This window comes from Rhamphochromis sp. 'chilingali', assembly GCF_963969265.1.
Source record: "Rhamphochromis sp. 'chilingali' genome assembly, chromosome: 22".
Classification (NCBI taxonomy): domain Eukaryota; kingdom Metazoa; phylum Chordata; class Actinopteri; order Cichliformes; family Cichlidae; genus Rhamphochromis; species Rhamphochromis sp. 'chilingali'.
Window position 1 is genome coordinate 22,576,189 of NC_137950.1, and position 13,615 is coordinate 22,589,803.

Here is a 13,615-nt window from a genome sequence, read left to right on the forward strand (position 1 = left end):
GCTGGGCTACACCACAGCTTGCAGACAGATAAGCAAACAAATGTATTCAGACACACAAAGCCACACACACAGATATTAGCAACAATGTGTTTTATTAGACAACCAACTTCAGAAACAAACATAACTCAGAGTTTATATCACTTATATCTGCAATATATTTTAAAAGTAAAATAAACAGCATTCCTTTAATTTCTTTTAGGATTCATTCATATATTAACCTGCTCAGTGTGAGAATTGATCCAGTCTAGTTTGGTTTTCCCTTCGTGTGGATGACAGGTGGTCAGAACAACAAAATCCAAGCAGTAAAACACAATAAATCAGAAAATTGGGAGAGCACTGTCCAGCCACGTTGAATACTGCAAAAAAGTTCATGTGGTGTACTGGAGAAGTTTTTTAGTAGTTTTTAAGAATAAACGGTTGTAGTGAGCATCTATGACACGACAGGGCTCTCAGATGGAGTAGAGTCGGAGCTGCTCCTCTATGTCTCCCTCTGACACCTCCCCAAAAGTCTCCTTGTTCTCTTTCAGTAGCTGAAAGATTGCAGTCAGTTGCTCATGCTGCACCCTGGGAAGAAAAGAACAAAAGAAATACTGAGAGGTGAAAAATGCAAACAATCCTGGACATGTTGGATTACTTTCAAAGACTTTATTTACACTATTTAGTTCAATAATATACTCAAATAACAAAAACACACAACACTCAAAACAGGAATGGTTTTACAGGTGGAGGCCACTGACGATTGACTCTATGAGAGCTGGACAGGGCCGTAGAAAGTTATTAACCCATCAGTAGGACCTGTATCTGCTCCGTTGTGGATGCAGGAACAGTATAAGCATTCCCAGAACCCAAAAAATCGGCAAGCCACTGGTGTGACTGTCTTTGACCAAACAATCAGAAACATGCTTCATGAGGGTGGCCTGAGCAATGTGGAGCCCAACTGGCATTTGCCACAGAATACTCGAATTGGCAGGTCCACCACCGCTGCCCTTTGCTTTTCACAAATGAAAGGAGGTTCACACTGTGGGTCTGGAGAAGCTTAAGAAAACAACATGTTGCCTGTAACATCATTCACCATGTGTGACTTGAGGATGGGTCAGTTATGGTCTGGGAAGGCATATCCATGCAGGGAGGCATGGACCTTTGTAGACTAGATAACGTTACCCTGACTACCGTTAGGTATTGGGATGAAGTTCTTGGACACATTGTAGGATCCTACACATATACAGTAGATGTGGGGTTCCAGCTGGTCCACAACAATGCTAGGCCTCATGTTGCAATAGTATTCAAAATTCAATAAGTTTATTGCCATGTGTACCGCAAAACACAAATGGTTATGCAGAGCAATAAAACTCATACATTCATACATTGCAGGTTCCCTTCACACAACTAAAAGAAAGTCATAAATAAGTAATACGGGTCTTTGTAGCACTTGTAACTTATGTAGCTTATGGGTGGGTGTAATCAGAATTTAAAGTACAAGTAGTTGGAACACAATCACAGTGATAATATATACAGAGTATGCAATATTAAGGTGTATATGTAAAGATATGTACAAAAACTCCAAATCTACAGGTTAATATAAATGTAAAAAAATGGCAAATTTACATTTATGGATAATTAAAGTTTGACAGTAGCCTGATGGCCTGTGGATAGAAACTGTTGTTTATTCTGGTTGTCCTTGTTTTCACAGTCCTGTAGCGTCTGCCAGATGGCAGGAGTGTTAACACTGTGTGCTGTGGGTGGGTGCGGTCCTTGACATGTGTGCCCTTTTCCTGAAATGAGTGTTGTAAATGTCCTGTAGTGGTGGGTGTGGTACTCCACAGATGAGTTGTGCTGTTTTAATAACACACTGGAGAGCCTTTCTGTCCTGAGTGGTGCTGTTCCCATACCACACTATGATGGAGTTTGTCAGGATACTCTCCACTGTGCACCTGTAAAAGTTGCTGAGAAGTTTGGAGTTTAATTCAAACTTTCTCAGCTTCCTTAGGAAGAAGAGTTGTTGTTGAGCCTTCTTGGTGATCTGCCGTGTGTTATGGGTCCAGGTGATATCCTCACTGATGAGGGTGCAGAGGAATTTGAAGGTCTTCACCCTCTCCACCCGAGTCTTGTTGATGTGTAGTGCAGCGTGCTGGTCTCTCCTCAGCCTTGGGTCAAAAATAATCTCCTAAGTCTTCTCAGCATTTAAGGAGAGATTATTTTCCAGGCACCAGGACGCCAGCTAGGCCACCTCTTCCCTGTAAGTAGTCTCCTCTTCACCAGTGATCAGCCTGACGATGGTTGTGTCATCAGCAAACTTAATGGAGGAGGTCTTGCTCTTGGAGTGGACGTAGTCATAGGTGAAGAGGGTGTACAGGAGTGGACTAACTGAGGTCTGCCTTTGAGGAAGTCCAGGACCCAGCAACAGAGGGGGGGTAGTGTTAGGCCAAGAGTAGACAGCTTCCCCACCAGTCTGTTTGGGATGACGGTGTTGAATGCTGAACTGTAGTCTATAAACTGCATTCGAACACCGGTATCCTTATTTTCGAGGTGTGACAGGGCTGTGTGGATGGCAACATTAACAGCAGGGGTCCCCAACTCCAGGCCTCGAGGGCCGGTGTCCTGCAGGTTTTAGATCTCACCCTGGGTCTCTTGCCTCTGGAGAACGGCAAGACATGTTGAGGAGGTAATTTAGCAATTTGAATCAGCTGTGTTGGATCACGGACACATCTAAAAACTGCAGCACACCGGCCCTTGAGGCCTGGAATTGAGGACCCCTGATTAACAGATTACAATTGAAGTGAGTGTGATGGAGCAATAGTCATTCAAACAGGTTATGGTTTTTTTTCTTGGGGAGGGGCACTATGGTGGTGGACTTGAAGCATGTGGGCAAATTGATAATGTCTGTAAACACCACAGCTCTGAAGAGCAGACCCTCAAAGCACAGCCGGGGACATTGTCAGAGCTGGCTGCTTTTCAGGGGTTAGTCCTCCTCAGAACCTTGTATAAAACTCAGTCGATGTCAGTGAGTGAAGAGCTCTGTGCTGCCTCCACTGGTAGAATTCCTCTGTGATAGTTGATGTTGAGGGTGTCGAAGCGAGCGTAGAACTCAGAGCGCGTTGCAAACAGATCTGCCACAAGGGGCGCCATGTAGTATGGAAGGAATTCATGGAAATGAAGTAATTAGCCCCTTTTCCATTACTACCTACTCGGTTCAACTAGCCATGATTTTCAGGAATTTTCATTACATCACAGCACATGGCACTAGGTAATAATAATAATAATAATAATAATAATAATAATGGATTGGATTTATATAGCGCTTTTCAAGGCACCCAACGCGCTTTACAATGCCACTATTCATTCACTCTCGCATTCACACACTGGTAGAGGCAAGCTACGGTTGTAGCCACAGCTGCCCTGGGGCAGACTGACAGAAGCGAGGCTGCCATATCGCGCCATCGGCCCCTCTGGCCAACACCAGTACTAAAATAGTACCTGCTCAGCAGGGGTTGCAAGCGATCTGATCAAGTAGTAAAATGTGAAGTCATCAGACTGCATGCCGCTGATTGACTGGTCAGTGGTGTCACTTGATGAGTCATGAGAGCGAAAATCAGAATTGGCATTTTTGAAACCCGGGAATGAGGCACCATATTTTTCGGACTATAAGGCGCACTTAAAATCCTTTTTATTTTCTCAAAAATTGACAGTACGCCTTATAATCCAGTGCAGCAGATATATCATTGCCTCAACGTCCACCTTTGTTATAGCGACCACCATGCACATTATGTGGTACTCAATTGTAATGGAAAACCAACTGATCCGAGTCGAGGCAAGTTGTGGTGAGCTGATCTGAAAACATGTTTTAAAAAGTGCTTTTTCTTTCTTTTCTTCTTTTCAGGTGTTGCATTTCTTTGAGTGTGAGTAGTGAGCAAGTGTTTGCAGACAAGTCGGCATCTTTCATGCAAACTATGAGTGCCCAAAGCAATCTGCTTGCTGAACCATAAACATTTTCTATGACCAATTTCATAAACCAAGAGCAAGCAACCTCTAGTCACCACTTCAGAATCAGTCAGGGCACTTTTCCTATAGTGACCATTTGTTACCAGACGGTTGTTGATCGGTCTGTGGGACTGGGTCCTTAAATATTTACCAGATGGAAGGACTAAAAAGTCATTAAAGCCAAATTATCAATAGTTTGCAGGGTTGTTTAATCTTATTTATGATTCTGCAGAAAGTTTGTAGCAATTCTAATATAGTGAAGAGCGCAAAAGCTTTGTAGGGTGTTCTCAACTGCAGTTTTTAAGTCAGTTTAATTTTTTGATTAGTTTTAGCAATCTGACTAGAGTGAAGAATAAAACAACTGTAACAAGAGCCTCTGGAAATAGGGGTCTCTGTTCAGCTCCAAACAATCTCCAGAGCAGTTTGTTTATGGTGAGAACATGATCTGACCTCAATCCAATCCAGCTACCATATAATTTGCAAATCTGAGATTTTTACCTTCCCCCAGTCATCCCATATGCTTTGCATTCTGGGATGCAGCAGTGGTACCATGTGCAGAATACACAAACAGTCAGTGCAGGCTAGCAATAGTTGTCAAATGAATGTAAATTCTCAGTTTTCACTAGGCCAGAACATGGCACCTTCTTCCTGTTTCCTTTTGTTGTTGCTCCCAACCTAGACATATGTAGGCAGACTGAACATCCTCCCATGGTTTGCAGTCATGAATTTTGGCTCTGCAGAAATTTGCTTAGAGATAAAAGAAACCACAACAAAAACCTACAAGGCTACAAACTCATCAACTGACTTGGACCAGCATATGTGAGCTATAGGCATCAACATTTTTACTGCAAATGTTATACTACTACTGCAACTAAGAGAAAGGAGGGAACAGCAGAAATAATTGTGAACTTCTAACAGGTAAAAGTTATAAACACAAAGACATTGAATGTCATATCTTGTAGAAAATTGTTTCAATAAAAACGACATTACCAGCATCAATGTGACTTTGTATCAGTTCAGACTGTCTAATATTTAATCACTTATAATTGATTCCTGAATATTTTATGAGATGACTGGGGTTGCTTGTCTCCACAGGTCCTTGTGTTACATTACACTGACTCCACCGTGTGGCAGAGGAGAGGAAATTCCTGGAAGGATCAAACACTGGAGATACAATCAACACCTGTTGTGACACCTGAGGATCACACGTCTAATGTGGAATAAAGGGGCAGCAGGAGGAGTGAGAGTGTGATCGGGTAAGCAACGCTCCACAGTTACATCAGTCGCTTAATGGCCAATGAAGCTTAAAGTCAGAAAACACTGCTGAGGTCAAGTTTGAAGTAGTTTTCATGCAATGGCCAGAAAGTGACTCTTCTGGGACAAGCAGGTGACAATGAGTCATACTTTACCCAGTTTGCTCCTTTTTCAGGATTACAGACAGTTAAAGTTTGTGGTGAAGTATATCCTGCAATGATAAGAGCAGGGCATGCAGAAAAAAAACTATTATTTTTCACCCAGCAGTGCTAAAAAAACAAAAACAAAAAAAAACTTTAAATGTTTTTTGTTTTTTTTTTAAGTTGAGTGCCATTCATCCATCAGCTAATGCCTGGCAAAGACTCAATCTCGCCTTACTCAGTTTAGCCTAAAGCTGTGCAGTGATACAGGAGCTAAAGATGGAAGGCTCAGAGTGTCAGTCTAAAGAAACACAACCACACGTGAGGCAGCGTAGATAAGGTTAGAGGGAGGAGGGTGCTGAAAAAGCAAAATAGATGAAAAACACACATTTAGTTAAGATTGTTTTTAGAGTTACAAATGTTAAACTAAGGAGTGATGACATCCAGTTCTGAGATTTTAATTTGCAATGTTATAAATAGATGTTTTTTATAAGTTTATTTGCCATAAGAAAACATTTTATGATGCTTTAAGAATAAAGTGCAAGCCACTAAACGTGAACCTTTAAACGCTCTAACAGCCTGATTTCTGTTTAAAAGACATAGATTCCACATACAGGCAAAACACAAAAAATGGATGTGGCTTTGGATTGTGTTTCCGAACAACACCTTCAAGCATGCTGGGGTGGTCAGCTTCAAACCAGTGCTAGCTATGCCATGTTAAAGACTGCAGTTAAATCAATCAAAAGTTCTGCACGGAACCTTTAATAAAAAAGATTTCTGGTCACCAGGTTGTGTACAGGTAAGTATCATGATGGACAGTTTTGGAGAATAATAATTGCTTGTTGCTGATTAATAAATTGCCTTTTTCTATAGGCTGAGCCTTGAAACTGGTTTTCATATTTGTAGTTTTCACTGACCTCTGCTCCTCCTCCAGCTCCTCTTTGGTCATCATCTTTTCCAAGTGGTGGGATCGTGCCTTTCCTGGGACGTACTTCAAGGAATTATTTGCATTTGATTCCACCTTTTCTGCTGAAACAGATCAAATTTTGATTAAAAACAAACAAACAAACAAACAAAGGCAAAAACAAAAACAAAAAAGAAAATCTAAAATATTTTGCTCTTTCCAAGTGAGTAAAAGTGCATACCATTCATCCCAGCTCTCTCTGATGCTCCTTCAGTTTGGGGGTAAGAAAAAGCACACTTTAGGAGCTCTGTATCAGAAAGCCCAATGAGCGACCTTCGGCCTGTCCCTGATGAAGCATTGGATGATGACTCTGCCTCTAAGATTGTATTCCTAGATCCAGGCCTGGACCAATCAGCCAGGGTTTCCAGTTCTTCAGATTGAGGGTGGGAGTGTGCTTCCTCCTGTTAGATAATTAAGGGATAAATGAGGAGAATCATACCATACTTTTCAATGTTTTCCTCACAGACAGTGATGTCACTGATGAATTTACACACTCAGTAAGCATATCCTGGATTTCCCACACAGACCCAAAATGAGGGGCCTAGTGGTAGTTGTTTTTTTTTATTAAGTTAAAAAACAACTACCACTAGGTACAGTTTATACTTCTCATTTTCTTGACTGATCAAATCATCTCTTATTTTTGAATTATTGCCAAAAACTATCAGGAATGATACACCTACTATGATAAGAGAAACCTTTATTATTCACATTTGAGATTCAACTTTGGCTCCAAGTAAGCATTTTATCAAAATTTATACTGAATACTGTCCAATCAGCTGACATACGCAGCTGTCTACAAAGAAGGTGAAACATCTTTGTGAGGAAAAGCTACAACCTTAAAATTCTGATTTCACGTTAATGCATCAGTACTGATATTGTATTCACATGTAACGTTGTAAACACTAATACATCAGAATTAGTGCATTTTTTACACAACCTTTAAGTTTACGGTCATTTTAAATTGAGAATCATAGAAATAAGGATCTAAATGTTTTTCTGAGCTTCTATACTTGGGTTTGAGTCTCTCAGTGGGAGGGATAGTTGTGAAACAGATTGTGGGAGATCTACGCAGACCTCTGTGTTTACACTAAATGACAGGCGGATTACAGACAGGCTACTTACAGAAAGCACAGATTTCACTACATCCCAGTGATCGTGTGAGCTCCCGCTGATTTCGCACCAGTCGTCCGCCTCCTTCTTCTTTTTCTTATCGGGTAGATGGCCATTCTGTTTCGGCCCGGATTGATCTAATCCTCCGGTCACACCATCTCTGTGTCCGAAATAACTCCGCGCATTTGCAAAGTCTGCTGCAGGCGAAGAGCCGTTAAAAAGCGACGTTGCGACCACAATGGCGAGAAGCGTAGAAATAATAGCAAATAATACAAAGGTTATATCCATTGTAGGCGTGCCTTGCCCCCGTGTTGTGACTCTTAAATGCTGCTGTTCCGCTTTCCGTTCACTTTAACCCACCGTATGCGCTCAATCGGCCATCCCGCTGCTTGCAGTAATCCCCACCAAACATCAACGTTAACGAGCAGCGTTTACGAGATGGTATGGTACAATCTCCTCTCCGAGCTGGACGTCACATCCTCTGGTTCCGCCCCTCACTCCATGTGAGCCGAATATCCCTGCGGTTATATCCCCAGGCTGTCGTGCTTGTCAGGTGGGCATGCACGGCCCTCTGCAACGTGCTGTGTCTCGGCTCGCCGCCCGTCTGTGCCGTTAATCGCATCAGCGGCGGTCCTAGCGCACAAAGCGAGAAACTAAAATGGTTTGTGACAGAGCCCGTGTGCCTAAGGTGCAGGCTGATGAAGTCAAGCCGGGTTTACCGACAGTTTATACATAAGGTGTTGTTACCTTAGTGTGCACCTTCCAAGTAGTCTGCATCACGGATTAAAGTGGAAGGTGAACCAAGAGCGAACTACATGAGATGAGATGGATGGATAGACTGTAGAGGTGGCCACAGTACGGATATTCTGTACTTAAGTAGAAGTACAAGTACTAGTGTTAAAAAAAAAATACTCCGGTAAAACTACTGAATCAGCTTCTTTTCTCAAGTAAAAGTAAAAAAAAAATTTGTACCAGTTATTTTGACGCAAAGCTAACTGAACTGTCCTAAATTCATGTAATAACACAATAAATAGGAGTACAAACTTTATTTTAGTCTAAATTTTAATACTAATAAATGTCCTCAATTTATTAGGGTCAGCGAGGGAAAGCAAATGTGTTTGGGACAACGAAGCATTCAGACCATGATTCTACATGTTAAAGCTACTGGACAGGAGTTTTTTTAAAGGGCAAAAAACCCCAAACAAAAACAAATTACACATAACCAACACTTTTTATGTCAATAACCCTGTGTTATCAGAACAAAGTAGTCTTTTCTTTGTTAATGTTTCGTGAAGTGTGTTTGAATCTGCACTATAGACCCCAAAAAGGGTCTAAACCCACCAATAAAATGAGATCATAAACTCATTAAGAGAGTGTTTCTAAGGTTATAGACAAAGCGAGCCAAATACATTCTGTATAAATAATTCTATACAACCCTTTGATACTGGTCAAGATGCCCCCCCCCCCCCTACTGGCCATTAGTAGGAATGCAAATTTAAGCCATTACAGCACCTTTACTTTTCCGACCTTGAAGGAAAACCCATCCATCATCAATCCCTCCGACAACAAACAACTACAGTGTGCACCTGCAACTTTTAAGTTTGAATTTTTTAATAAATAAATGAATAATATACAGACTAAAGATCAACTTACAAACATAGATGTTGCTAATGTAAATGATGGTAAATAGTTTTACAACTACCCTGAGCACCAGTGTAGTCTCCTGTTTGATAAACTTTTCTGCTAGAAATGACAAATTGTCCACCAAAACTGTAGTTGCAAAATAAAATGTTGACATTAACTTTAGCAGAGTTCACCCACTTTAACTTTTCCATGCCCATCTTGGCTTACATGAAGCATTATAATTGTTATGGTTTTACAATTATAAGCACCCCATCAACAACTGCTGGGATTAATTATGGAGCCTATGTTTTACACCCAAATCCATTTCAGAGTGCATAATTAAACATTAAATATCTGTTTATATTAATTTTATTTTCTGTTTTGATATAAATTCAAAATTATGTACATCAAAGGAAGTTTAAATCATTTATTTGCTACAAGACCACCAACTCCTGCTCCTCTTGGGAGTGTTTATATTGGCTCAGTTATTTATCAGCTGCTTATAGGCAAGTCCACAGATCAAGTTTTTGGGCCCAATAGTTTATCTGTAACATGGAGCCAGCTTTGAAGGTTATCAACTGCTGTATTTATCCTCTGAGGTAGTGTCAGTATGCCGCCCCAGCCTTCCCATTTGTGTGAACAATTCATTTTAGCATATTTCCACAGGCTTAGCAATGCTTTCAAGACAAAGTGTCGCATTTCTATTGTAGATAGATATTAGCTAACAATTAAAACATACTACACAGTGATGATGGTCATACACACACACACAAAAAACAAAAATAAAAAAAAAAACAAAACAAAACACCCATCAGATTGTTATCAAGTATCTTAAATCAAAACCGTCTGTTGATATAAACACTTTGAGTTGTCAGATATCGATGGATCAGTGTCTTTGACTTGTGACAGATTATATGATGGATACAACACCTCCACCTAGCTGAGGCTGGGGGTGTCGCACGTCCTGAGGAACTTTTGCATGCGAGGCAGACGTGTTAACCACTGAAAATCTTTACTGATAATGACTGCTGTTCCCAATAAATGGCACAGTCAGTGGAAGCACAAAAAAAAAAAAAAAACAGAAAGAAAAAAGTCGAACACTGTAGCTTTTAACTGGAGTTCTATATTGCTCAGCAGCAATATAGACTCTAAACAAGCACAAAGTGTGAGAAATGAATTTATTTTAAACAAAAATGTTTATTAGCATTCACCGTAAGCACTTACAAGACATTTGAGAGGTTCACAGAGGAATGCAATACACATCATGAAGCAGGCAGAACTGCCCTTGAAACCCTTCAACTAAGAGTCCCACTGGAACCACTTTCAAAGACCAAGACCAGTTATCAACAGTTGATAAACCATAGAGAGGAGCAAGGGGGGGGAGGGGGGGGAAGGAGGAGGGAGAATAAAAAGAAAAGAAAGAAGAGGATCTGTACAGCACATGGAGGGAAGGTGAAGTCACAAGACAGGAGAGGATGGATGATCTGCCACACCTGTGAGCTTACAAACCGGCAAACAGCAGCGGAGGGTCGAGCCCCGGAACACACCGGGCACTCAGCACCGCAACACGCCACACCATGTCACCACCGCACTGCACCGCATCTTAACAGCTAACCAGCATTATTCAACTGCTACACAACTGCGCCTAGTGCACAAAAGATACACAAGAAAGAGGGTTAGAGTCATAGGAAAGCAACTTTAACCAGACAGAAAAAAAAATTGACAGAAAAGAAAAATGCATGCTGCTGGATTAGCAAGTCACAAATTAAGTGGGTTGCTTGTCACTGAACAACAAGCCATTTTCCAAGTAAGAGTGGTAAAACATAGCTGTAAATACACTGAATAACACCCCCCCCCCCCTTTTTTTTTTTAAGCAACTTCAAACTTTCCATAGCTAACTGGGAAGGGTGTGTAAACAAGGGTTTTCACTGGAGGAAAATCTTTAGTTCAGAGTAATTAAGTGTAAAAATCAAAGTGAAAAAAGAAAATTTAAATGAAGGAAGAAAAAAAAAAACCCTCACAAATACCTTTGAATAAGCTCAGCTTTACAAACAATGATAAATCATGCCAAATTTACAGAATTTGTTTAGGTAGATCAAGTCAAATTAGACATTTAAAACATGTTAGACCAAGTTCCAATAACCTTTGAGTCTGCATTCAGTGGCAATATTTGAGTCCACTTCAATCTGAGACTCTTCCTGATGTCCTCAGCATAGCATCAATCATTTGAGATCTGGAAGGAAAGACAGAACAGAGTTAGCAAGAGCCAAACCCAGAAGTTACATCAACTCCTGCAGCTGACCTGGATTATAACATGTAATTCTGTACTGATCTTTCTCCTGACACATCAAACTGGCTCTATGGACATTAATTTCTCTTAATAAGCCTAACATTTCTATTTATTGTCACAATAGTTAAAAAACAAAAACACGCTTCCTCTCCCCAAAACTAGCTCTAACAAGTCTCTTACACTCGGGCATATTTGAAAAACAAACCTCGGGGTCCGTTCCCTTTGTGAGAGGCGGAGGACACCACAGTGCATCTGCCTGTGGTCCCTGTGAACGTACCTCACCACACCACCTCATACACCAACTGACAGCCCGAACCACCGCCATGACGACCTGCTCCATAGCAACCACCGTTGCCTTGTTGACCTGCTCCTTAGTACCTGCCATCGCTCTCAGCAACAGGCAGGTCACATGGGCGGGTCACACACTAACTGCTCTCACACTGCAACACCCCCATCTCCTCCTCCCTTTGCAAACAGGACTCCGCAGCTTGGAGGAAAGAATTCCACATTTAGGTGAACGTTTTGAGTGAAGCACCCCCCCACACGTCCCAACCACCCACTCCCTCCCATACATACTCAACAAATATCCCAATCTCCCATTGCCTGTGCATGCTTTAGATTGGCTGGACATGCAAGCAAAGTAAAGCACACACAGAACTAGGACTGTTGGCTACAACAGTCCAACTCTTATTTAAATAACACAAATATCAGGGATTCTGCAGACCTTTGTATGTAAATGGCCATAATGTCAAAGACTGCAGAACACAAACCCAACTGGTGCTGATTACCACCCTAGTTAGTATAATTGAAACTAATAATATAAGCCACCCTTTCCCCTTTATACCGTCATGTTGCATCTGCATTTGGGTTAAGACTCTGCTCCGGTGTCCTCTGGGGATTTAGGTCTACTCTTGGATTTGGACCTGGACCTGGACTTCGACTTTGACCTGGACCCTCTGTTGGAAGCTGGGGTTCGACTCCTTGACTTGGACCTGGAGCGGGACCGAGATCTGGAGGGCGACTTTGACTTGCTTCGCCGAGGGGTTCTGGATTTGGACTTAGACTTGGACCTTGACCTGGAGTAGGAACGGGACCTGGAGCGGCTGTAGTGGTGGCGGCTCCTAGATCTAGAGCGGCTTCTGCTCCTGGACCGGCTGTGGCTACGTCTTCGACGGCGAGGACTGGCTGAACGGCTACAGACAAAGAGAGAGAGAAACAATATAACAACTTAGCCAGTAAAGGTCCTACAGCTTTTTTTAAATAGGAAAAAGTGAAAGTAATTTTTTTCTGTTTTCATTCACGACTAAACAATATATTTAAGTTACCAACAACTATTTATACCAAATAATGCATTTGTAAACTACCTTGCGCTCTAGCCACCTTGTCAGTGAGGATTACCAGGCAATCTTTGGCTGGTAAACATAAATAGTGGAAGAATGCTAACTACTTTCGTTTAGGTCACCATGTGCTTTGCAAACAGCTTAGTGTAAACAGTCCCTTGCGCTAAACTAACGACCTAAATTACCTTCTGCTTCTGCGTCCGTATCCGTATCTCCGTGGCGGAGGGCCTCTCCGGCTGTACATGGAGTCTGGCGGCCTTCCGTATCGAGCCATCTGAACCCGAAGCTCCCGCCCGTCGAGCAGCGCGCCGTCCATGGCGTCCATTGCGTCTTCGGCGTCGCGCTTGTCGAGGAACCGCACGAAAGCGAAGCCTCGGCTCTCCTTGGTGTACCTGTCCCGCGGGATATACACATCTCCCACACGGCCGTATTTCTCAAAAACTCGGCGCAGAGTCTCCGGCGAAGTTCGGTAAGTCAGGTTGTCCACCTTTAAGGAGGTCATCCCCTCAACGTCTGGCGGCGGCCTTCCGTAGCTCATTTTCTTCTCCAGACAACTAAGCAGGCCAATTAGGACAAAAACCTTTAGACCCTAGCGTGCTATTAATCCGCTACAATGCTAGTTAAAGCTGTAGCTGATGAACTGAATTTGAAATCTCGCTGTTTTTCTGATAGTATCGCTCTGCTCGTTTCTTTCACCGCGCTGTTTTTCACGTGAAATGGCGGCAAGGACCCTTCCTTTTCCCCTTTCTTTGCGCCCGTGTTGGCTTCCTCTGATTGGCTGTCCCAAGAGTCACTTTAACGCTACACTGCCCCCTGTGGACAGGAGGTTACTTGTAACGGCGACTGCAGACCGTTATTTCTGCCTTTGTTCCATGAGTTGGGTTAAAACGCCCCTGTTCGCCGTTTGTGAAAAGTT

General features: G+C 42.2%; 2 protein-coding genes across 7 annotated transcripts; both read right to left on the reverse strand.

The window, feature by feature from the left end:
* Positions 1-75: 75 nt before the first annotated feature.
* On the reverse strand, positions 76-8,055 carry mxra7 (matrix-remodelling associated 7). Of its 4 annotated transcripts, none has more exons than XM_080872883.1 (5): positions 7,459-8,055; positions 6,518-6,737; positions 6,290-6,401; positions 5,388-5,443; positions 76-564 (listed from the first exon to the last, which is right to left on the reverse strand). In XM_080872883.1, the coding sequence occupies exons 1-4, from the start codon at positions 7,732-7,734 to the stop codon at positions 5,410-5,412; spliced, it is 642 nt and encodes a 213-aa protein (XP_080729009.1). In that variant the 5' UTR covers positions 7,735-8,055; the 3' UTR covers positions 76-564; positions 5,388-5,409. The 4 variants fall into 4 exon arrangements, with proteins under 4 accessions (XP_080729009.1, XP_080729010.1, XP_080729007.1 ...); XM_080872884.1 differs by having other exon boundaries at positions 6,290-6,398; positions 7,459-8,049; XM_080872881.1 differs by lacking the exon at positions 5,388-5,443 and having other exon boundaries at positions 7,459-8,050.
* Positions 8,056-10,246: 2,191 nt separating this feature from the next.
* Positions 10,247-13,414, reverse strand: srsf2a (serine and arginine rich splicing factor 2a). Of its 3 annotated transcripts, XR_013970564.1 has the most exons (4): positions 12,885-13,414; positions 12,204-12,552; positions 11,213-11,302; positions 10,247-10,714 (listed from the first exon to the last, which is right to left on the reverse strand). XR_013970564.1 is itself a non-coding variant. In XM_080873537.1 (3 exons), exons 1-2 carry the CDS (start codon positions 13,235-13,237, stop codon positions 12,228-12,230), a joined length of 678 nt encoding a protein of 225 aa, XP_080729663.1. In that variant the 5' UTR covers positions 13,238-13,414; the 3' UTR covers positions 10,247-11,302; positions 12,204-12,227. The 3 variants fall into 3 exon arrangements, 2 of the variants coding, with proteins under 2 accessions (XP_080729663.1, XP_080729662.1); XM_080873537.1 differs by having other exon boundaries at positions 10,247-11,302; XM_080873536.1 differs by having other exon boundaries at positions 10,247-12,552.
* Between the last annotated feature and the right edge of the window lie 201 nt (positions 13,415-13,615).